Source organism: Leptodactylus fuscus, chromosome 6 (genome assembly GCF_031893055.1).
Source record: "Leptodactylus fuscus isolate aLepFus1 chromosome 6, aLepFus1.hap2, whole genome shotgun sequence".
Classification (NCBI taxonomy): domain Eukaryota; kingdom Metazoa; phylum Chordata; class Amphibia; order Anura; family Leptodactylidae; genus Leptodactylus; species Leptodactylus fuscus.
Window position 1 is genome coordinate 111,979,301 of NC_134270.1, and position 23,449 is coordinate 112,002,749.

Consider the following 23,449-nt stretch of genomic DNA (forward strand, 5'->3'; position numbering starts at 1 on the left):
TTAAAACTCTGCAGAATTTTTAATTACTTATATTTGCAAAAATGTTTAACCCCTTAAGGACCAGGCCATTTTTTGGTTTCGCATTTTCGTTTTTCCCTCCTCACATTTCAAGAGCCATAACTTTTTCATTTTTCAGTTCACAGAGTCACATGATGGCTTATTGTTTGCGGGACAAATTGTACTTTGTAATGGCACCATTCAATATGCTGTGCAATGTACTGGGAAGCTGGAAAAAAATTCAGAATGAGGCGCAATTGGAGAAAAAATGCATTTGCGCCATTTTCTTATGGGTTTAATTTTTACAGCGTTCACTGTTTGGTACAAATGACATGTTACCTGTGTTCTACGTGTCAGTACGAACGCGGTGATACCAAATTTATATAGTATTTGAAATGTTTTGATACTTTTAAAAAAATGATAAACTTTGCAAAATAGAAAAAAAATTTTGTGTCATCATGTTCTAACACCTGTAACTTTTTCATATTTCCATGTATGGAGCTGGTTGTGGTGTCTTTTTATGCGGGACAAGATGACGTTTCTATTGATACCATTTGGGGAAAGATCTGATGGTTTGATCACTTTTTATTCAATTTTTTATAGGAGGCAAAGTGTTGAAAAAAACGCTTTTTGGCTGTTTTTATTTTTTTTGCCGCTACGCCGTTCGCAGTACGGGATAAATGTTTTAATATTCTAATAGTTCGGGCATTTTGGAGCGTGGGGATACCTAATATGTTTATGTTTAATGTTCTTTAATTACTTTTATAGCTAATCTAGGGAAAGGGGGGTGATTTGAACTTTTATATTTTTTTTATTTTTTTAATACTTTTAAAAACTTTTTCTTTTCTTCTGTTACATTTATGATCAGACCCCTTAGGTACCTTGAAACCTAGGGAGTCTGATCGCTCATACTATTCACTGCAATACTACAGTATTGCAGTGAATAGCAGAATCCCAGCACTTCTATTAGACGATGCCTCTGGCATCGTCTAATAGATCTAGTGCAGAGACAAGCCTGGAAGCCTTCAATAGGCTTCCGGCTGTCATAGCAACCGATCACCGCCCTCATGTGACGTTCAGGAGGGCGGTGATCGGCGAAACATGGCGGCGCCCGTGCCGCCGGCGCCGTTTACACACTGCGGTCACGTTTGACCGCAGTGTGTAAAGGGTTAACAGCAGCGATCGGCTCGGGCACCGACCGCTGCTGTTAGTGGCAGGTCCTGGCTGTATTATACAGCCGGCATCTGCCATGTATGGAGCGAGCTCAGCGTGTGAGCTCGCTCCATACATCCCCATGCGACCCATGACGTACAGTTACGTCAAGGGTCGCTAAGGGGTTAACTTTTAATTATCTACAAATATAGATATGATTATGTACATGGGAATACCCCTTTAACTAACAGACTTCTTCCCCTATAAGAGGCCGAGAGACCTCCCCCTCCTTGTGTTAGTCCAAAAGTATAACAATATAAACACAATAGAGAACATTCAAACATAGTAATGTGAGGGAGTCTTGTGCTGCTGTTTGGGCTAAGGGAAAACAGATTATCATTCATAATCTTCCATTCTCCCTACGCTCAACAGCAGCACAAATGGGGATTCAGCAAGTATAACTCCCACTAGGGTGGGAAACCGATGCCAAGACAGACTGTCCGAAAGCTACGGACTCTGAAGTGTGCCAGTCCAGCCTATAGTGTCTGGCGAAGGTGAGCTGTGAACTCCAGGAAGCGGCACCACAAATCTGCTCCAAGGAGAGAAAACGTCTTTCCACCCAGGAGGTTGATACGGCTCTTGTAGCGTGTGCACGTACAAACTCTGGTACCGGTAGGTCCTGGGCGCAGAGAGGGCAAGAAATGGCTTCTTTGATTCATCTTGGTAAGGTGGCTTTGGACGCCTTAGCGCCTCTGTTATGGCCATAGACATTAACCAACAGGTTTTCTGACCTTCGGAAGGTGGCCGTATTGTCCAGGTAGATACGTAGTGTTCTGACCAAATCCAGTTTGTGCATCCTCTCCTTTCTCTCGGAAGTGGGAGAGGAAAAAAGGCCGGTAGAGAAATCACATGATTTATGTTAGAAAAGGTCGGAACCTTTGGTAAAAACGTCGGGGCAAACCTTAATTGTACCCTATTGGGGAAAAAAGAGATGAATGGTTCGGAGGCCGCCAAGGCCTGTAATTCGCTGATCCTTTTGGCGGAGGTTATTGCCAGCAAAAAGGTCACCTTATAGGAAAGGTATTTCCAGTCTACTTCCGACAAGGGTTCAAAGGGGGGATCACAAAGCCCCTGTAGAACAGCAGCCAGGTCCCAAGAGGGAGCCGGTGAATGAACCTGGGGGCGGAGCCTCAAAGCCCCTCTGAGGAATTGCTTTATTAGAGGATCTTGAGATAATCTGGTCCCTAAAAGAGCGGAAAGAGCTGAAACTTGAACCTTCAGAGTGGCTGGAGTTAACCCCCTATCCAGGCCACCTTGTAAAAACTCCAAGACAGACTCGATAGCAGAATTGCTGAGCTGTTTCTTCTTGCACCAATCTTGGAATATCCGTGAGATCTGTTGATAATTGCGGTTAGTAGACTCCGTAGCTCTTGAGTGGGCTAAGATTCTTAGAACGCCCTGGGACAATCCTCTACCTCTGCATACGGTGCAGTCAAGCTCCAGGCAGTGAGGTTGAACCTGTCCAGGCCCTGGCAGAGCTGTCTGTTTAGAGTTACTAGGTTTTGGACTGATGGAAGCCTCCAGTAGGTCCATCGACTCATTAGGATGAGGTGGGTAAACCATGCCCTTTTTGGCCAGAACGGCATGATCACTATAGCCGAAGTCTGGTCCTGCCTGAGTTTCGCCAATGCCTTGGGAATCATGGGGATCGGAGGAAACACATATGCCAGTTTGAACCTCCAAGGTATTGACATGGCATCCACCGCCAAAGGATTGTCCTTGCGGTAGAGGGAACAATATTTCTCCACTTTGGCGTTGTATTGGGTGGCCATCAGATCTACCTCGGGGAGACCCCACATCTCGGTGAGATGGTGAAAGATGTCCGGATCCAGGGACCATTCGCCTGACGTCACTAGGCCTCTGCTGAGCTGATCCACAAGGATGTTTAGTTGACCTCGGATATGAACCGCTGACAGCTGGGACAGGTTCTTCTCGGCCCAGGAAAATATTAGGTCCGTCATCTGCAGGAGAGGGGGATCTGGTTCCCCCCTGTTGATGTACCGTACCCCTGTAAGATTGTCCCTCCTCACTCTTAGAGCTCTCCCCTGAAGATGGGGTGCAAATACCAGAAGTGCACGGTGAACTACAGTAAGCTCGCGCCAGTTGGACGATTACACTCTCTCCAGATGGTTCCAGGTACCTCGTGCCGGGGTCTCCCCTAGATGCGCTCCCCATCCTGTGAGGGAGGCATCTGTAGTCAACAGGGTCCAGGAGGTCTGGACCATGGACTTCCCGTCTTGGAGATGAGACCACCAAGTCAGTGATCGACGGGTTCTAATGGTAAACTGGATAGGCTTCCGTAGTCCAGAAGGACTGTGGTTCCAAACTATTAGGATCTTGCATTGCAACGGGCGCATGTGCCACAGGGCCCACGGAACTGCCTCAATGGCTGCGGACATGAGACCTAGGACCTTCATGGCTGTCCTGATGGTAACCTTCTGGGTAATGGATAGGTGATGAGCTGCTCGACCAATCTTCTCCTTCCGAGGAGGAGGCAGGGAGATCATCATACTGAGAGAATCCAGGATAAACCCCAGGAACTGAATCTGGGTAGATGGAACCACTACTGACTTCTGCCAGTTTACTAGCCAGCCCAGCTCATTTAAAAAAGCCACTGTGGTATCCAACTGTGTGGCGAGGACCTCCTTTGACCGGGCTTTTAGGAGCCAGTCGTCCAGATACGGGACTATGAAGATCCCTTGGAGGCGCAGGGCGGCTGCGACCAGAGCCACTACCTTTGTGAAGGTGTTGGGGGCCGAGGATATGCCGAATGGGAGGGCCGTAAACTGGAAATGAGATAGTCTTCTGTTTAGGTACACAGCAATTCTTAGGAATCTCCTGTGAGGAGGATAAATGGGTACATGGAGGTATGCATCCCTTAGGTCTAGGGTGACGAAGTAGTCTCCGTTGTGTAGGAAGGGAAGGACCGACTTGATGGTCTCCATACGGAATCGTACCTTGTGGATGAATCGATTCAGATACCTGAGATCGATAATCATGCGCCATCCGCCTGATGATTTTGGTACCAGGAACACCGGAGAATAGACGCCTTGACCATGTTCTGCGTGGGGAACCGGTTCTAGTGCGGCTTTGTCCACGTACTCCTGAATGGACTTTTCTAGATGAAGTTGTCTGGTGCCCTGAAGAGGGCGGGTCCTTACATACTTCTCTGGTGGAGGAGAGGAAAAACTGATCTTGTATCCGTCCTTGACTACTTGAAGGACCCACGGATCCTGAATAAGACGGGACCAGGTGGACACGTAATGTGAGAGGCGACCGCCTACCACTGCAGGAGCGCGGGGGGAGGGGGTGGGATAGTCAGAAAGGTCTTCTTTTGTCAGGGCCTCGAGAGGACCCTCCACCTCTGGACCGGGTACCGGGGAGACTCTGTCCGCGAGATGCTCCTTTTGTAGATCTGTGCCCGCGAAGCGAAAGGATGACCTCTGTGTTGCCCCGGAGGGCTGAGGGAGGTTCTTCCCCTTTGCGTCCGAGAGACCTTCCATTATCCGACCCAATTCTCTCCCGAATAGCCGGCCAGGCTCAAGGGTAAGGCACACAGGCTGAATTTAGAGGCATTGTCCGCTCTCCACGGCTTTATCCATAGCGGACGCCTGGCCGCAGTCGACAGAGCCATATCCTTGGAAGCTAGTTTTGTCTGATAAAATGCTGCTTCTGCAAGGAAGTCAACTATCAGAGAGATGTCAGACATCGAGGCCAGCAGGTTGTCACGGTGTACCCCTGAATCTATATCCCGCTCAAGTGAGGAGAGGTCAGAACGGAGCCTTGTTATCACTTTGCTGGCAGAAATCCCCACCGAAGCTTGAGCAGAGGCGGCTGTGTATACTCGTGTCCGGGAACCTTCCACACGACGGTCCAGGGGGTCCTGTAAGTTGGAGCCGTCCTCGGCCGGGACCACCGTGCGCCTGGACAGCTTGGCTACTGCCATGTCAACTTTGGGGGGAGACCCCCAGGAGCCCAGTTGCGATTCTGAGATGGGAAATAGGGTCTTGAACCGCTTAGAGGGGTTAAATGCCTTCTCCGGGCGCCTCCATTTTATGGACCAAATCCGAGTTGGCTCTGAAGGACTTCGGTCTCCTGGATTACCCTTCCTGAGACGAATGCCCGGCACGGTCCCTGGACCCCACGGTCTTGGGCAATCTGGGCATCTTCTCAATGAGGAAGATGGACTTCTCCGGTTCTTCCATTTCCTCTTCCATTTCCTCTTCCGAAGGGGTGTGTCTTCAGATGGTGGGCCTCTGCAACCGTGGCAGAGCCGATATTCATAGCCATCTGGTAGGGGAATCCCGCACTTGTCGCAGGCTAGATGTCTGCGTTTAGAGGCAGATTTCCTCCTGGGGTCCACCGAGGAGGAGGAAGACGACATCTAGCAAGAAAAACAACAAGATATGTGTTACCTTCTTACCCCACAACATGGTAGGTCCAATCACTTACCACCTACTTTCAGTATAAGGCAAAAAGGGAGCTTTGGAGCTTGCTAGCAGGCCCAGAGCAAGAGAAGCTTGAGTGTGGACAAGCATAGAGGAGTGGGGGAAGGGAGCTTATGAAAGCCTGCACCAGCAGGGGGGCGGAGCAAGCGCAAACTCCGCCCCTCTCCCACCGGAGGACCCAAAAAAAAACCCGGCCAGGGGGAGAAGGGGAAACAAGCCATCTAACCAAGCCCCAGTATGGCCTGGGGACTTAGGAAGCTCCTAGTCTCCATTCAGGAGCCAGGAGGGAGAAGCCGCGGCACAAGAGCTACTGCGCATGCGTGGCCTCCCGGAAATCCAGCCGGGCGCACTGCAAAAGGTGCCCGGCCGGCAACCCGCCCGCCAGAGAAAGGTTCCGCCCGAAACCAAAAGGAAGAGGAGTTCTCTCCAAGCTCCGATCCCCAGCAATAGCAGCAGCAGGAATTGGTATCATCGCTGCTGCCTTCATACATGCGAGCTTTTGTACAGGCAGTAGGGACGATTGCTGATCCTTGCCGCCAGTCCACGGACCAGTACTAGGCCGCGGGGCATGTTGCAGCGGTCCGCGTACCGGTGGCGAGGAGTCAGCAGCTGCTGTGGAGAGTGCCTGGGGTTGAGTCAGGACCCGCCAGCCGGCTCCACAACACTGACGCTTGGTTGTAGCTCATCGGGATAAGGCGAGCAAAGTTCGGGGTTGAGCCGGGACCCGCTGTATGTCCGGGATTCTAGTACTATGCAGGATATGCAGCGGGTCTTGGCTCCACCCCGCACTCGCCTACCAAACTTTGGGCAACTACATTACACGTCACTTGTCCCTGTGACGTGTAATGTAGCTGTAGTGAGGATGTAGTGAAGTTAATAGCAGCATTAGGAGTGATATCCGTCATCAGTATCCATCTTCATAACAGTATCTGTCATCAGTAGCCATCTTCATAACCTGCAGTGTCCGTCATCCGTAGCCATCTTCATAACCTGCAGTGTCCGTCTTCAGTAGCCATCTTCATAACCTGCAGTGTCTGTCTTCAGTAGCCATCTTCATAACCTGCAGTGTCCATAGCATTCATAACCTGCAGTAGCCATCTTAGGCGCACTTAGGCCCACTGAGGTGTTTAGCACCTCCCTGTGCTGAACTCCTAGTTATACCTCTGCCCAAAATCCCACTGATTCTGCCTTATGGTGACTTGAGTCACATTAAATATAATAAAAATTATATAGTTTGCACTTTCTCTTGTGTTTTCATATGTACATGATTCTAATCTACAACCCCATGCTTAACCCTGCCCCAACCACACCCCTTCTCCACCCCCATCCACACCCCTTGCCTCCCCAACCGGGCCATAGAAAAATTGTCTTGCTGAAACTGGTCCCTGGTGGAAAAAGGTTGGGGACCACTGGTGTAAGGGATGGGGACAGCAGGCAGGAGAATGTTCCTGGCAGCTGCTGTTAAAGGGGTTGTCCAGGATAAACTAATAATTAACCCCTAAACTAAACTCCCTCCCCCCACCTAACTTCTAATTTACATCAAATTAAAAAATCTATAATTACTCATATCCCTGAAGTGGTCATGAACCACTGCAAGGACACTTTCTAATCATCCGGTGACGTTCCATTTTACCACTTCCAAAATGGAACGTCACCATCTCTCTTTCCCCTCCACCCCGCACTACTTACCAAGCCTTCCTGTGTCCGGGGAACGGGCCCTCTCCCTCTTCCTGTCTTCTAGTAGTGGGCGGAATAGCTAGCTAGAGAGAGAGGAGATGGTGGGAGGGGCTAGGTTTAGTGACACAAGCAGGGTGGGAGGGATTAGTTTAGTGACATGGAAGGTTTTGTAACGGAGTGAGAGAGGAGGAGGGGGCCTGAGTGAGAGGAAGTTAGTGCAGCAGCTTACACAGGAAGCTGCACAGCAGGAAGCTAACAGCATGTAAACATACACAGAGGATGCAGCAGCAACCAGCATAGCTCCCAACCATCCCAGATCACGCGGGACAGTCCCGATTTTAAACTGCAGTCCCAGACGGCTTACCGCTTGTAAGGCTATCAGACGGGGGCCTATATGGTAATGTGTCAGATGTCACGTGGTCTGGGATATTACCATATAGGCCTAAAGCCTGTGCTAACAGTACCATATAGGCCCGAAACCTGTGCTAGTAGTAATAGCCTGTTAATGCTAGCACAGGTTTTGCGCCTGTATGGCAACAGGTTGTTACTGCTAGCACAGGCTTTGGGCCTGTATGGGACCGCTAGCACAGGTTTTGGGCCTATATGGTAATACTCCAGACCACGTGACATCTGGGCATTACCATATAGGCCCGAAGCCTGCTAGGATTAACAATGGATCCCGAAGAGGTGAGTAACAGTGTTTATTAGGTTCCCTCATCTCCCCTAGGGCTGCGATTATTATACTCAGGAGTCTGAAAAGACCCCTGAGTATAATAATAGTTCACAGGTGTGCAACTGTGGAGAATAATAGAGCATGAAGGGTCCACTGTGGCCCCTGTAACCTCTATTATGCCCCACAGTCTATTGTGCCACTGTGGGGCATAATATAGACTGCAGAGGTCGCTTTCGGATATATAGGGGTTGGGTGCGTGGAGAAGTGAGGAGTCAAAGATGTCTGTGTTTCAAACTTTACAGAGTCAAGTCAGAGCTGGAAGAAGTGGTCATGGCGGTCCAAAGGGAAGAGATGGGAAATGTGGGAAGACGTCTCCTGTGAGTATTGCATTGAGTATTACTGCATTGCATTTATTGCAATGTTACCGCTAGCACCTCCCTCCACCGTCTGAGGTGGACAATCAAAATATGAACAACACAGGCGTACAGAGACTTACAAGCCATTTCAGCTCCGCTAGGGATTATGAGTAAAAAATATGCAAAGCTGTTCTCCAGGATGTAATCAGGAGAACAGTGCCTCTGTTTGCTGCCTTCTAGTGGCAGCCCCCTTAACATCATGCATGACTCAGTTAGTGAGCCTAATAACATAATGCAGAGATTACTGCCAAACTAGTATTTCTATTCTAAAAGGAACAGATTCCCAGCTATGGACAGCACTGTTTCGCTCTGTTGGACCTCCTCAGCATAGCGTAGGGATACTAGCTTAGCAGAGCGAGAGACTATAGACCAGGAGCAGGGGATAATCAGACTCATTAGGGAGAGTGTGCACCTACACAGGCGTACGGAGACTTACAAGCCATTTCTGCTCCACTATGGATTATGGGTAAAAAAATCTGTTCTCCAGGATGTATTCAGGAGAACAGGGCCTCTGTTTAAACAAGTTATGCATGATGTTAAGGGGGCTGCCCCTAGAGGGCAGCAAACAGAGGCACTGTTCTCCTGATTACATCCTGGAGAACAGATTTGCATGTTATTGTGAATTATAGAACAGGATGTAGCTCAGAAGATGGTTTCCCTTTGCTTCACTTTTTTGCCCTTCTGCTTTTTCTCTGTGCTTAGGGTTGTGTTGGGTGACCATGTTTCTTTCCCTACATAATATTTACTCATCAGGTCACATAAGTTTCATTGCAGCAGTTTTTTATCATCTTTCGAGAGGTGCACAGTACTTGTTAGGGGGTGTTCACACTACTGTTGGACGTCCATTATGATAGTTTCTGCTAAAAAAAAACAAAAAAAACAAATGGATGCCTATCATAATTGTCATTAACAGACATTAACTGATATGAATGTGTCTGTTTTTACACTGTCTGTAATAACATCACCCATAGACATTGGTGTTAAAAAAAAATTAAAAAATTAAAGGAAACTTCCCGTCCATCATAAATCCGTTATTTTGAACAGACATAAAAGTCCTGCACCCCACATTATTATGTCCACAAAAAAAAACGGACATGTGACGGATTTGGTTTAAACGGACATTGATGGACGACAGATAAAATCCTATTGAAATCAATGGGATTTTTAACAAATTTATGTCTGTTAAAATCAGTGGCGTAACTAGGAATGGCGGGGCCCCGTAGTGAATTTTTGACATGGGGCTCCCCCCGCCAACCGACACCGAAGACCTCGACCAACCCCCTCCTCCGCACTCTATTATGTCCCTTAGTAAGCCCTGCACACAGTATTAAAGCCCATAGTGTTCCCTGCACACAGTATTATGTCCCATAGTGGTCCCTGTACACAGTATTATCCCCCATAGTGGGCCCTGCACACAGTATTATGTCCCATAGTGTCCCCTGCACACAGTATTATGCCCCAGAGTGGCCCCTGCACACAGTATTATAGCCCATAGTGTCCCCTGCACACAGTATTATCCCCCATAGTGGCCCCTGCACACAGTATTATGTCCCTTAGTGGCCCCTGCACACATTATTATGTCCCTTAGTGTCCCCTGCACACAGTATTATAACCCATAGTGGCCCCTGCACACAGTATTATAACCCATAGTGGCCCCTGCACACAGTATTATAGACCATAGTGTCCCCTGCACATATTAGTATGCCCCACAGTGGCCCCTACACACAGTATTATCCCCCATAGTGGCCCCTGCACACAGTATTATACCCCACAGTGGCCCCTACACACAGTATTATCCCCAATAGTGGCCCCTGCACATAGTATTATACCCCATAGTGGACACCCATAAACAATTATTATACTCTAGGGTCTTTTCAGACCCCAGAGTATAATAATTGGAGACCTGGGGGAATAAAAATATAAAAAATTACTGTTACTTACCTGTCCCCCGGCTCCTACGCTGTCTTGTCTGCTGTCGGCCCTTTTCTATGACGTCGGACGTCACATGACCCGGGAAGCAGGCCGGGTTCATGTGACATCAGAGACGTCAGACAAGTAGGACGGAGGCCTGGCAAGATCGTGGAGAGGTAAGTAACAGTGATTTTTACGTTCCCTTACCTCTCCCGGGCGACCGATCATTATACTCGGGGGTCTGCAAAGACCGCCGAGTATAATGATAGTCTTTGTGGGGCCCGCGGTGTCACTTACCGATCCCGGCCCAGCCAGGATCGGCAAGTGAATAGGGCCCAAAATGGCCTATTAAAAAAAATAAATAAAAATAACGCAGCGGTAGTGGCCCGGGCCCTGTGGCAGCCGCCTCCGCTGCCTCTATGGTAGTTACGCCACTGGTTAAAATCTTATAGCGAAAACTACTAACTGTCACCAACGGCAGTGTGAACTCCCCTTAGAGAATAGTCTATTCAAACACTTTAGGGAGAAAATTTGGATATGAAATGTAATGACTGTTATTACTATTGTATATACTGAAGTGCAAAACCATCCACAGTCACCTGTTATATCTGAAAAAGGGAACCAGTGTAGAGGAAGGTTGTGGGTGATACTGTCTTATGGTCGGCTCATTTGTCTGCACTTCTTGTTTTATCAGTCACAATGCTGTGTGCGTGTTATATGATGTAAAATAACAGAAGTGAGTAAGAAGAGATTTAGTTTGTGGTATCACGTGTCGTCTCTACAGACTTCCAGCAAATCATGTGATGTTGGGTACAGTGAGCATCATAGAATTGTAGATTATTTCAAGGAAAATGCTACTACATAAAAGCCCATTGAGTGGACGTGTTCTAAGTAAGGCCAGGTTCACATTTGCGCCTCGGCCTCCGTTACGCAGGTTTCCGTTTCCTGCCCAAAACTGGACAGGAGACGGAAACCTGCATTCATTTTTTAAATGTTTGGAAAGTGTCCGGCTGTGAGCGCTTTGTGCTCTCAGCAGTGAAACCGTTTTTTTTAACCGGACACAAAGTCGGACATGCTGTACTTTGTGTCCGGTTAAAAAAACAAACAAAACGGTTTCGTCGTGGAGAGCTCAAAACACTCCCCAGCGCTCACAGCCGGACACTGTCTGTCGGGTTTCCATCACTGTCTGTTAGGACTTTGGCCTATTCACACATCAGTGTGTGCCAGTAACAGAAATGAAACTATGCAGAGATAAGGTATAACGAGAGGATTTGACATTGCTGGGTGCCTTCCACCCTGGCAGAGCTGCTGGACTTTGGCAAACCCAGATCTGCTATGCCAAAAACTGTTGTCACTGTAGAAAGTAGTTTTCCCTTGTAACTGTGGTTCCTGTGGATGTCTACATTACGGTGGAAAACTAAATAGTAAATATCATGTGAATGTCCTCCAGAAGTGTTTTTGGCCTCCTTGGGGGACCTATTATGGAGCAAAGAAATGTACATACACAAATAAAAAAAATATTCCAAATGAAAGAGAATAACATCTCCAAAGCTTCCCTATACACCTGAGACTATACAAGTTAAGTATCAAAATGCTCAACACATAGTCAGGAGCCTATTTTTTTTTTTTTTTTTTTTTTTTTTTTACTATTTTTGGTATCTACGTGCAACTATGAATGTGAAAAAAAAGTGTTTTTAGAGTCTACCATGAATTTAAACTAAAGCCACAGTTTGTCAGGTCTGACATGCTGGGAATTGTAGTTTGACAGCTGGAAGTTGCTGATCCCTGGATTGACCGTTGAGATGAGATCAGTGTGCCTTGTCTTGTCAATGTCTTGTTCGTGAGCACCTACAAGGATATTTTGTAGTATACTTCATTAAATGATAATTTGTTTATTATACATATTAGGAACCAAAAATACAATTATAAGACAGGTCATGAAGAAAGCAAACAGTTTGCTGTCATGTGCCATGGAAAACATGAGTAGCACAGTGGTGGTGGTCAGACGTGCGCAGTACAGAGGCGTCAATGGCAGCACATCAGAATTATCCAGGACAAGGCAATGTGTTGGCATTTAGGTTTAGAGAGAAGAATGAAATGGATATAAAGCACCTCTATTATGTACAGTCAGATTGGGCACTTGTGCCATACCACTAACATGGGGAAAACTGCTGAAATTTCTGCTACAAAATCCACCTTAGGATATATCCACATACAGCAGATTTGTGGATGACATGTCTGGGACTGTTCTATTAGTTCTGTTGGCTCTGTTTATATCTGTAGGTTCTTTAACCTCAAAACTATGGAACAATCCAACAGCTCCATTATGGGAAAATGATGGCTTCCATTATATGCAGAAGCCATTGCACCCAGGTTAACAGAATATAACACAACCTGGGATTCTGAATCAGGGAATTTCCTTAAAAGGGCAGCCATTTTGCCCCCCCGGATGTCTCAGATGTCATTCATATACATAAAATAAGGTATAGGGTTTTTACAAAGTTCAGGGAATACCGGAAGTTGTACTTCCATGTTGCAAATGTTTTCATCTCATTTTCTAACTTATCAATATATAAATTTAGAGCTTTAATAGGAATAAGTGATATTCCTCAGGCTTTGGTCTCATTCAGATAAGCTGCAAGTTTTGGGTCGACTGACCTGAACAAACTACATTATAGTGAGTCATGATACTATTAATCATGTGACCAATGGTCAGGGCAAGACTTGCAACGACATTATGGCCATCTCAATAGTTATTACAGCACAAGTTTTATTGGGAACTCTTCATTGTTCTTAATGAAATCAAGTCTTCTACCCATAATGCTTTTGCACAGTCTCTGTTACTTGTACAACTTCTCTTTCTTCAACTTCTTCTTCAAAATAATCTTCCATATCTGCTGTGGCTTCCTGGTACTGCTGATATTCTGCAATCAAATCATGAGTGTTGCATTCTGCCTCAGTAAATTCCATCTCATCCATGCCCTCTCCTGTATACCAGTGAAGGAAAGCTTTCCTTCGGTACATGGCTGAGAACTGCTCAGCAATGCGCTTGAATATTTCTTGGATGGCAGTGTTGTTGCCTATGAAGGTAGAAGCCATCTTGAGACCACGGGGTGGGATGTCGCAAACTGCAACCTTGACGTTGTTGGGAATCCACTCCACAAAGTAGGCGCTGTTTTTGGACTGCACAGCCAACATCTGTTCATCCACCTCTTTGGTGGACATTCGACCACGAAAGATTCCAGCCACTGTCAGGTAGCGGCCATGATGTGGGTCACAGGCAGTCATCATGGTCCTGGAGTCAAACATCTGCTGGGTTAGCTCAGGTACTGTTAAAGCTTTATATTGTTGGCTTTTTCGAGATGTTAAAGGAGAAAACCCAGTCATGAAGAAGTGAAGACGAGGGAAAGGCACCATGTTGACAGCCAGCTTCCTGAGATCGGCATTGAGTTGACCAGGAAATCGCAAAGAGGTTGTTACTCCGCTCATGGTCATGGACACCAGATGGTTAAGGTCACCATACGTTGGGTTGGACATCTTCAGAGTCCGGAAGCAGATATCGTACAAAGCCTCATTGTCAATGCAGAAGGTCTCATCTGTGTTCTCAATAAGTTGGTGGATGGATAAAATGGCATTGTAAGGTTCCACCACTGTGTCTGATACCTTGGGTGAAGGCATGATGCTGAAAGTGTTCATTATCCTATCTGGATATTCTTCACGAATCTTGTTAATAAGGAGAGTGCCCATTCCTGAGCCAGTTCCTCCTCCAAGAGAGTGTACCAACTGAAATCCTTGAAGACAATCACAACTTTCGCTCTCTGTTCTGACTATATCCATCACCGATTCTATCAGCTCTGCACCCTCGGTGTAGTGCCCTTTTGCCCAGTTGTTGCCAGCTCCGGAATTACCTGTTTGAAACCATAAAGTTGAAAGTTATATTTTATGTCTATTTACTCCGTCCGGGGAACTCTTATTGGCTTTGAGTAAATAAGATCCCACAGTGAATTTTATATTCGCATACACTTAGTACACCATGTATCCATCTATCTTACCGTGGATGAAGCTGTCAGGGCGGAACAGAGGTCCAATAGTGCTGGAGCGCAAACTGTCCATAGTGCCAGGTTCCAGATCCACAAGCACAGCTCTAGGAACATACTTTTGAGCTATGGAAAGAGGCAGAAATATAGCTTGGGATCAACAATGTCATGAGATAAAGATAAAGGACAATATGAAGAGACACTTACAGTGAGCCTCATTGAAGTAGACATTGATCCTCTCCAGCTGTAAGTCAGAATCTCCTCTGTAGTTTCCTCCATTGTCGATACCATGCTCATCACTTATCACTTCCCAGAACTACGAGGAAAAATAGGGGCCACCCAAGAATATCAGAACAAGGATCAAGTGTAATGGAGATCTAGAAAGCCTTTCATATAACATAACAAATAACTATGTAGATAAGTTTATGGCCGAATTGTAAGAACCAAAATAATTTGATAAAATGAATATAATATTGGAATGGAGCCATCACAAGAGGTTCCTTTATCCCAGCAAATTTTCAGCAAACTTCAGAGTTTGTGGACAGAGGAGACAGAACTTCTGACACACATACTATCTTCCCAAAATCCATTTAATTCAGCCGTCTGTCTGTTTGCTCACCAGAACCGAAAAGTAATTGCCTTGCGCTGGATGGAGATAAGACCCCTTATATGTTCAGCCTGGAAGTGACTATTGAACCGTGTAATTCCTTAAGAATGTATAGTCCATATCTGAGGCTGGCCTGCCAAGGTTACATTTGGGGTCCCAGACACTTCTCACCTCCTATTCTGCTAAGGATTATAACATGTCCTTCGCTACAACTACCGTATTTTTCGGACTATAAGACGCACCTAGGTTTTAGAGGAGGAAAATAGGGAAAAAAAAATTTTTAAGCAAAAAATGGTAAAATATTTAATATATGGGAGTTGTAGTTTTGCAACAGCTGCAAGGCCACATTGACAGGTGACCCTGCAGCTGTACGGGGATGCATAGAGTGTTTTTTTTTTTGTGGGGCCAGCTGTACTTTTTAGTTATACCATTTTGGGGAATATCTATTGCTTAGATCACCTTGTATTGAAAAAAAACCCGGTGGTTTATGATATACATATATATATATATATATATATATATATATATATATATATATATATATATAAAATTATTATTTTTTTCTAGGGACAGGAGGTGATTTAGAACTTTTATTTATATTTTTAAAGCTTTTTTTTTTTTTTTTTACTATTTTATTCCCCCCCGGGGGCTTGAACCTGCGGTCACTTGATTGCAAGTCCCATAGACGGCAATACAACTGTATTGCCGTCTATGGGACATTCTGTCTATTAGTATTACGGCGGCTGGTCATAGAGACCAGCCGCAATACTAATACAGCAGTGACAGGCCTCGGAGCCTCATTAGGCTCCCGGCTGTCACCCGAACAGGTCGGCTCCTGCGATATCGCCGCGCAGGAGCCGGCCTGCAACTCTACAGGTACGGGGCCGGTCCGGGGGAGAAGGGGCCACCGATACTGACCCGGCATCCGCCTCTCTAGTACAGGGGAGGGATAGACGCTGGCACAGGTGCCGGGCCTGAGACATCGCTGCGCTCCACTGTCCTGCCTGAAGCCAGCGGCGGGGGGACAGAGGAGCGGAATAGCATCACTCCTCCTGCTGCTGGCTTCATGCAGGCAGAGGAGCGCAGCGATGTCTCAGGCCCCGGCGTCTATCCCTTGCCGGCTTCCGCCTCTCTAGTACAGCGGGTGCCAGGCGCCACATTCGGACTATAAGACGCACCCTTCTTTTCCCCCCAAATTTGGGGGAAAAAAAGTGCGTCTTATAGTCCGAAAAATACGGTACTTGTTTTCTGTCAGGTTGTCTGTCTTGTGACATTGTATCATGATGTGAGGTTTACAGATTGTCTTCAATGACAAATTGCAGGGCATGGAGTTCTTCAGTTTACTTGTTTTGAGTTTGTTATATATCTCATACATTTTAATGAGCATATTATTGATGTCTTGTCTTACATCTCTGTGCCTTTCTGCTATTTCTAATAGTTCTATAGAGATGAATGGAGTAGTAACACCTCTGTGCAATCGCTCCTCCATTCAGGCTCTGGTACATCCTGTGGATAGGGGACAAGTTATCAACTTGGCACAACCCAAACCTAAACTTTTAGGTGATTTCCAAGGTTAGGTGCCATATGAGGAATAACACTATTTCTGGCTAGTATTTTGCATATTTATCCAAACACAAAAGGACGTGATTCTGTATTATTAGCAAGTCTCTGCTGCGGCTTGATGTCTAATCCGAGCGCATGAGGAAATCGGGAGACAACTCCCTAACTTTCACTCACACAGAAGCAGCAGCACCATATACAATGTTATAGGAACTGAACACAATTTATGTGAATAAATCACTGATGTGAGATAGAAAACTTACTCATAGCAGCAACAGCATGTCTGTGTCACCTAGCCCCCCTCCCCTTTATTTAGACTTTTATTGCAACATAATCTAATACTTAATTAAACTGACAGTTCAGGTTGAGAAACCTGAAGTCAATGGGAGGCGTTTTTTTCAGCGCTGAATCTGACGTGGATTCCACAGAAAATTCAGCACTATTTTCCTCTGTGTGAATGCATCCTTAAGCTGAGTTCACACTGAGTTTTTTTTTGGTCAGGATTTTACTAGCAGAAAAAGGAACCCATTGAAGTCAATGAGAGGCTTTTTCCCAGCGCTGAAATTCCACACCAAATTCCTCACCATTTTCCTCCGTGTGAATGGACCCTTAAAGACTCTGCCCTGTGTATTCACCAACTCAAGCAAAGGATCCAATTGATTAGATAGAATTGCGCAGAACTTGGCTAATATATGTTTTTACATGTTTTATCTCCTCCCAGTCTATCTACAGATGCCAAACAGCAGAACCATCTCTTCTCATTAATTTCCTTATCTCATTAACATCTGCTGTCCTAGCAAATCCTCCCCGGCAGACAGTTGCTTAACACAATGCACTGGTAAGCACAGCGTCCTCTCCCCAACACTGAAAGACCCGAGTATCATCAGATTAACAATTAAGGGGTTGTCCAGGATTTAGGTTTATATCAGTGGCGTAACTACCAGGGTAGCAGCTGCCACAGGACCCTGAGACAGCCGTTACCGATGCAATTTTTTTTTTTTTTTTTATAGGCCGTTACCGGTAACGGGCCCTACTTACTTACCGAGTATAATGATCGGAGGACCAGGAGAGGTAACGGAACATAAAGTCACATAGAAAAAAACAGTGTGACTTACCTCTCCACGCTCCGGGCATGCTTCGGGCCTACTTGCGTGACGTCACATGACCGGGACCTGCGTCCATATGTGTCGTGACGCAGGCCCCCCATGCACATGACGTCCCTGATGTCATTGAAGATGGCCAACAGCGGCAGAGAATGCAGTGGAGCCAGGAGATAAGTAACAGTGTTTTTTTATATGTTTATCCCCCCTGGGTCTCTGATTATAATAATTGTTCATAGGTGTCCACAATAGAGCATAATACTGTGTGCAGGTGCCACTATGGAGCATAATACGGTGTGCAGGGGCCACGATGGGGCATAATACTGTGTGCAGGGGCCAATATGGAGCATAATACGGTGTGCAGGGGCCACGATGGGGCATAATACTGTGTGCAGGGGCCACTATGGGGCATAATACTTTGTGCAGGGGCCAATATGGAGCATAATACGGTGTGCAGGGGCCACTATGGGGCATAATACTGTGTGCAGGGGCCACTATGGGGCATTATAGTGTGCACAGAAATGCGGGAGGAGGCTTCAGTTGGTCGAGGTCTTTGGCGTTGGTCGGGGGGGGGGGGGGGGCATGTCAAAAGTTTGCCACGGGGCCCCGCCATTCCTAGTTACGCCACTGGTTTATATGGTATAAATATCTGATCATGGGGGTTGAGAAGCAGATCGGCTCCCAACACCCATAATATACACTCACCGGCCACTTTATTAGGTACACCTGTCCAACTGCTCGTTAACACTTAATTTCTAATCAGCCAATCACATGGCGGCAACTCAGTGCATTTAGGCATGTAGACATGGTCAAGACAATCTCCTGCAGTTCAAACCGAGCATCAGTATGGGGAAGAAAGGTGATTTGAGTGCCTTTGAACATGGCATGGTTGTTGGTGCCAGAAGGGCTGGTCTGAGTATTTCAGAAACTGCTGATCTACTGGGATTTTCACGCACAACCATCTCTAGGGTTTACAGAGAATGGGCCGAAAAAGAAAAAACATCCAGTGAGCGGCAGTTCTGTGGGCGGAAATGCGTTGTTGATGCCAGAGGTCAGAGGAGAATGGCCAGACTGGTTCGAGCTGATAGAAAGGCAACAGTGACTCAAATAGCCACCCGTTACAACCAAGGTAGCCAGAAGAGCATCTCTGAACGCACAGTACGTCGAACTTTGAGGCAGATGGGCTACAGCAGCAGAAGACCACACCGGGTGCCACTCCTTTCAGCTAAGAACAGGAAACTGAGGCTACAATTTGCACAAGCTCATCGAAATTGGACAATTGAAGACTGGAAAAACGTTGCCTGGTCTGATGAGTCTCGATTTCTGCTGCGACATTCGGATGGTAGGGTCAGAATTTGGCGTCAACAACATGAAAGCATGGATCCATCCTGCCTTGTATCAACGGTTCAGGCTGCTGGTGGTGGTGTCATGGTGTGGGGAATATTTTCTTGGCACTCTTTGGGCCCCTTGGTACCAATTGAGCATCGTTGCAACGCCAAAGCCTACCTGAGTATTGTTGCTGACCATGTCCATCCCTTTATGACCACAATGTACCCAACATCTGATGGCTACTTTCAGCAGGATAATGCGCCATGTCATAAAGCTGGAATCATCTCAGACTGGTTTCTTGAACATGACAATGAGTTCACTGTACTCCAATGGCCTCCACAGTCACCAGATCTCAATCCAATAGAGCATCTTTGGGATGTGGTGGAACGGGAGATTCGCATCATGGATGTGCAGCCGACAAATCTGCGGCAACTGTGTGATGCCATCATGTCAATATGGACCAAAATCTCTGAGGAATGCTTCCAGCACCTTGTTGAATCTATGCCATGAAGAATTGAGGCAGTTCTGAAGGCAAAAGGGGGTCCAACCCGTTACTAGCATGGTGTACCTAATAAAGTGGCCGGTGAGTGTACACTACATGGGGCCAGCAGTAATTGGCTCTGTGCCCTGTATAGTGGCAGGGCATGAGTACGGCAGCTCAACTCACATTGACTTCAAAAGGGGGCGGAGCTGGAGTATAGGCACCCAGGCACTATACAGGGACCTTCTGGCGGTCAGATATTTATGACCTATCTTAAGAATAGGCCATAAAAACAAAAAATGAACCAAAATCCATCCATCTTAAAAGTCCAAACAAAATGAATAAACATCTCCTTAGCCTTACTGATATTCAAGAGCAAACCATTCTCTTTACACCATTGCACAAACTCATTCACTTCTATACTCCCGTTCATCGCCATCTTTGATTCATCACAAAATCATAAAAAAAATCAGACGACCAGAGACCCACCTTATCAAGAAGCCATATAACAGCGTCTTAAAAAGCTTAAGCAAGCTTGATCAATTCATATTAAAAGCACTACTAAAATCCAAGAATTCAGCAATTCTCATATATGATCCACTAAATTCCAAATGGGAATACACCCAGTGTAACAAATGAGACTCCAGCACAGATGTCAACGTAGCCTGAATTACGTTACTAATCGCAACATGCAGAGACATGTATGGCACGGTTTCTGGCAGAGAAGCAGCCTTGTTTCTATATTCCAGGCAAACCCTATAAGAAGTATATTTGAAGCTGATGGGCAACTCAAACAGAACTCCCTGATATTAATTTTAGACTTCATAGTAATGAAGACCCTATCACACCAACCTTTTCCTTGAACCCTACATAAGGAAGAGGCTGTAGTTTTTTGATAGAGCTCAGGAAAGAGGAATACCACAGTATTGGAAGACTGTATCTTCATCTCCATTCTGCAGACCAGCCCAAGTGCCCTTATCAGTCCCTTCCACAACACACCACAGTCTGAAGCCTCCGACACACCCTCAGCTACCAGTCCTCACCAAGATCTGGATCCTTCACTTTACTAACTTATATACAGGGCAACATACAAAAAGGTACAAAACCAAATGCATCAAGAAGGTTCCACTACTGGTATCAACCGAGTATACATTTATATACATAGACAACTATGTACAGTACCAATACATCACACAATTACATTTTCTGTCCACACCTCTGACATATAGTGATACCATTCTCTTCTATAACATGGGGAAACCTATGGGCATGTCACGGAATAGGGGTAAGGTTGTAACTACTTTACATACAGGCCACCCATTGCTACTTTACTTACTCTACTTACTATCATGAAGGTGATAGTAGACTTACTATAGACAGTGGAAAGCTGGTCAGATGGCAGAAGAGCATGACACTTTCCTATTTGAAACAGCATGCTTATCTTTGCTAAATGTTCATGTTAAGCTTCCCCTACACATACCATTTTGCAGATCAATCACCCATGGGATTGTGTCTATGAATGATCCCACCTGCAACATAACAGACTGACTTGGTTGAATAGGGAGCCAGTTTTGATGGCAAATGATTGGTCATTACCAGTCAGTGACTACGGAGATCTCAAAACTTGTAAGGAATATTACATAGTAAGAAAGTAGATACTGTAACTGAATGGAAAATCTGTCTGTAAGTGAAGCAAGTAAGCGGCCTTGGATTACTGGGCCCCCCCTCATCTTGGCTCCTTACTCCACTAGATTTTTTTTTATCTACTAGATATTTGCTTTCATCCTTGTGCAGTCAGCCATGTACAATACTCATAGCTGAACGAAACCCAAATCTTCCTCTATGCGGAGTGAAAGATGCAAACAAAAAGGTAATGCAGACTGAAAAAGCTACACAAAGGTATAATTCCTTCCCAGGCTCATAGTGTAATATTTTCATCCCTTGGTGGATCTTAGCGGCCGCATCATTCGTACACTGAACACTTATGTAGAGAAAGTAATTTGCACGATGTGTTTCATATGGTGAAAAAAAAGTTACCATATAGCTGACAGCCACTAGTTTCTACAATATGGCGACTATATTACAATGGTCTTCCACCTGTGGCTCTTCAGCTGTATGATAGAATTTGTAGCTGCAGGTTGAGGGACGCTGCCATACTGTCAGTCTATAGAGAGAAAGGGAAGTTCTATAGCAATCTAAAGATGGCCACATACTAGAGATGAGTGAGCAAGTTTGAAGAAAATCAGATTTGACCCAGACTTTCCAAAAGTTTCAGGCTCGATCAGAAACCAAAACTTTTGGAATATGTCACTCACAAACCACTATCATACTTTGGGGTCTTTTCAGATGCCAGGCTATAATAATTAGAGGTGCAGAAACATAATAAACAATTATAAAGACCTTCCCTTATGCTCCCTCAGGGTCCTTTATTGTCTTCATGGGTGATATCAAGCTCCCCTGGCTGGAAGGATCTCTAAGGTAATTGGGCCTAGTGGTCACATGAGGACACTATGACATTGGCGCACCCCATGTGATCCCCAGGGTGCATGATGTCCACCAGGAGGCTGGAAGAGGAGCCCAAGGGAGTAAGCACTGGCTGCCACGAGGATGCCCAGGAACAGTAAGTATAAATGTATACTTACTTACACACCTCTACTTAATATACCCCGAAGTCTGAAGAGACCCAAATTATAATAATAGCACCTCCAGTTCACCCCAAAACAAATTTTTGGATTGAACTACCTGAAATCAAAACAAAATGAATCTTCAAATGTTCGCCATCTCTACCACATACATTAGGTAGCTGTCGGCCAAATGCTAATTCAATTTATAGCTATTCCACCAGCCCTCCCCACACCCATCACACTCTCTATTTTCTCAATATGAAGAGAGGGATAATCCCACTGGCAGAACATCCTACATCCCCTTTATCCCAAGGCAGGACATCTCTATTCACAGGCCCAGTTTGTTATTTGGCAGAGCTCATTGTGACATGGTGATTTCTTATTTGTGGGCTTTACATAGGACAGCTGTGTTATCACAATGGCAAATAAAGTCTGATGGCAAATTCAGCTCTGCTACACCCATATCGACTACATACAATGGAAAACAAAAAACAACAAATACCAGATAAGCATTCCTTATTTTAATAATCCTATAACCCACATAGAGTGACTGTTATATCATCTCTCTGTATAGCTGTCACTATCACTTATGTTGGTCATAGAAGTCGCTCACCTTTGATCCAATTTGATTGCCACATTGCCCTATCTGCAGATGGACAATTTCACGCATTCTGGACTCTGAGAAAAACAGTCAGATCTGTTCTGTAGTTCAAATTCTGTGACGCACCAAAACTTTACAGGAGCTTATATACTGGTGCTGACGTCACCCTGAGCCTTATTATCTCTGTACAACCAGAAGGACTATAGAATAGTGTATGGGTGGGTTATGTTATTCACAGAGTGCCAACAACATGCCAGAACCCTGCAGAAAATTTAGGGCCATTTTTTTTTGTATTGACTTTTAGACTCTAATAGAGGTTGCGTCTTTGCATTCCTGAATGCTGACACCTACATCATTTTTACACAGCACACAAAATATACTAAATCATATTGTTAAACACTTCAAAAGACAACGAAAACTGCAACAATATAGCCTAATAATAAATATTTATCTGAATGCAGCATATAGTAAGACGAAAAAGGCGCCCAAGGAAAGACTTGTTGGGTTTATTATTTTCCTTATTTTCCTATTTCTATTTCCTTATTTTATTGTTTTGTTTTGTTATTGTGCGACTTTTTGTTCCTGTTTTAAAACAAACAAACAAATAAATAAATAAATAAATTGTAAATTCTTGCTTTTTTTTGTAATTGTTAGAGATGAGTGAACAGCGTTCGACTGAGTACATGTTCGATCGGATATCAGGCTGTTTGAGATGTTCGATTCCAGTCGAACACCACGTGGCAAACTCACTAAAAATTCGATTCCCCTCCTACCTT

At 45.5% G+C, this 23,449-nt stretch overlaps 1 protein-coding gene across 1 annotated transcript; it reads right to left on the reverse strand.

Annotated features, from left to right (window-relative positions):
* Nucleotides 1-12,244: 12,244 nt before the first annotated feature.
* Nucleotides 12,245-22,773, reverse strand: TUBB1 (tubulin beta 1 class VI). The gene is made up of 4 exons (XM_075276987.1): nt 22,686-22,773; nt 14,579-14,687; nt 14,387-14,497; nt 12,245-14,242 (listed from the first exon to the last, which is right to left on the reverse strand). Exons 1-4 carry the CDS (start codon nt 22,740-22,742, stop codon nt 13,146-13,148), a joined length of 1,374 nt encoding a protein of 457 aa, XP_075133088.1. The 5' UTR covers nt 22,743-22,773; the 3' UTR covers nt 12,245-13,145.
* Nucleotides 22,774-23,449: the final 676 nt, after the last annotated feature.

Bases quoted from the DNA above. Each gene is read 5' to 3' on its own strand.
- TUBB1 (XM_075276987.1), bottom strand. From the start codon at position 22,742: ATGCGTGAAATTGTCCATCTGCAGATAGGGCAATGTGGCAATCAAATT. The intron at 14,688-22,685 runs GTGAGCGACTTC...TTTTCCTCGTAG, and splicing joins GCAATCAAATTGGATCAAAG to TTCTGGGAAGTGATAAGTGA. The intron at 14,498-14,578 runs GTAAGTGTCTCT...CTCTTTCCATAG, and splicing joins CTACTTCAATGAGGCTCACT to CTCAAAAGTATGTTCCTAGA.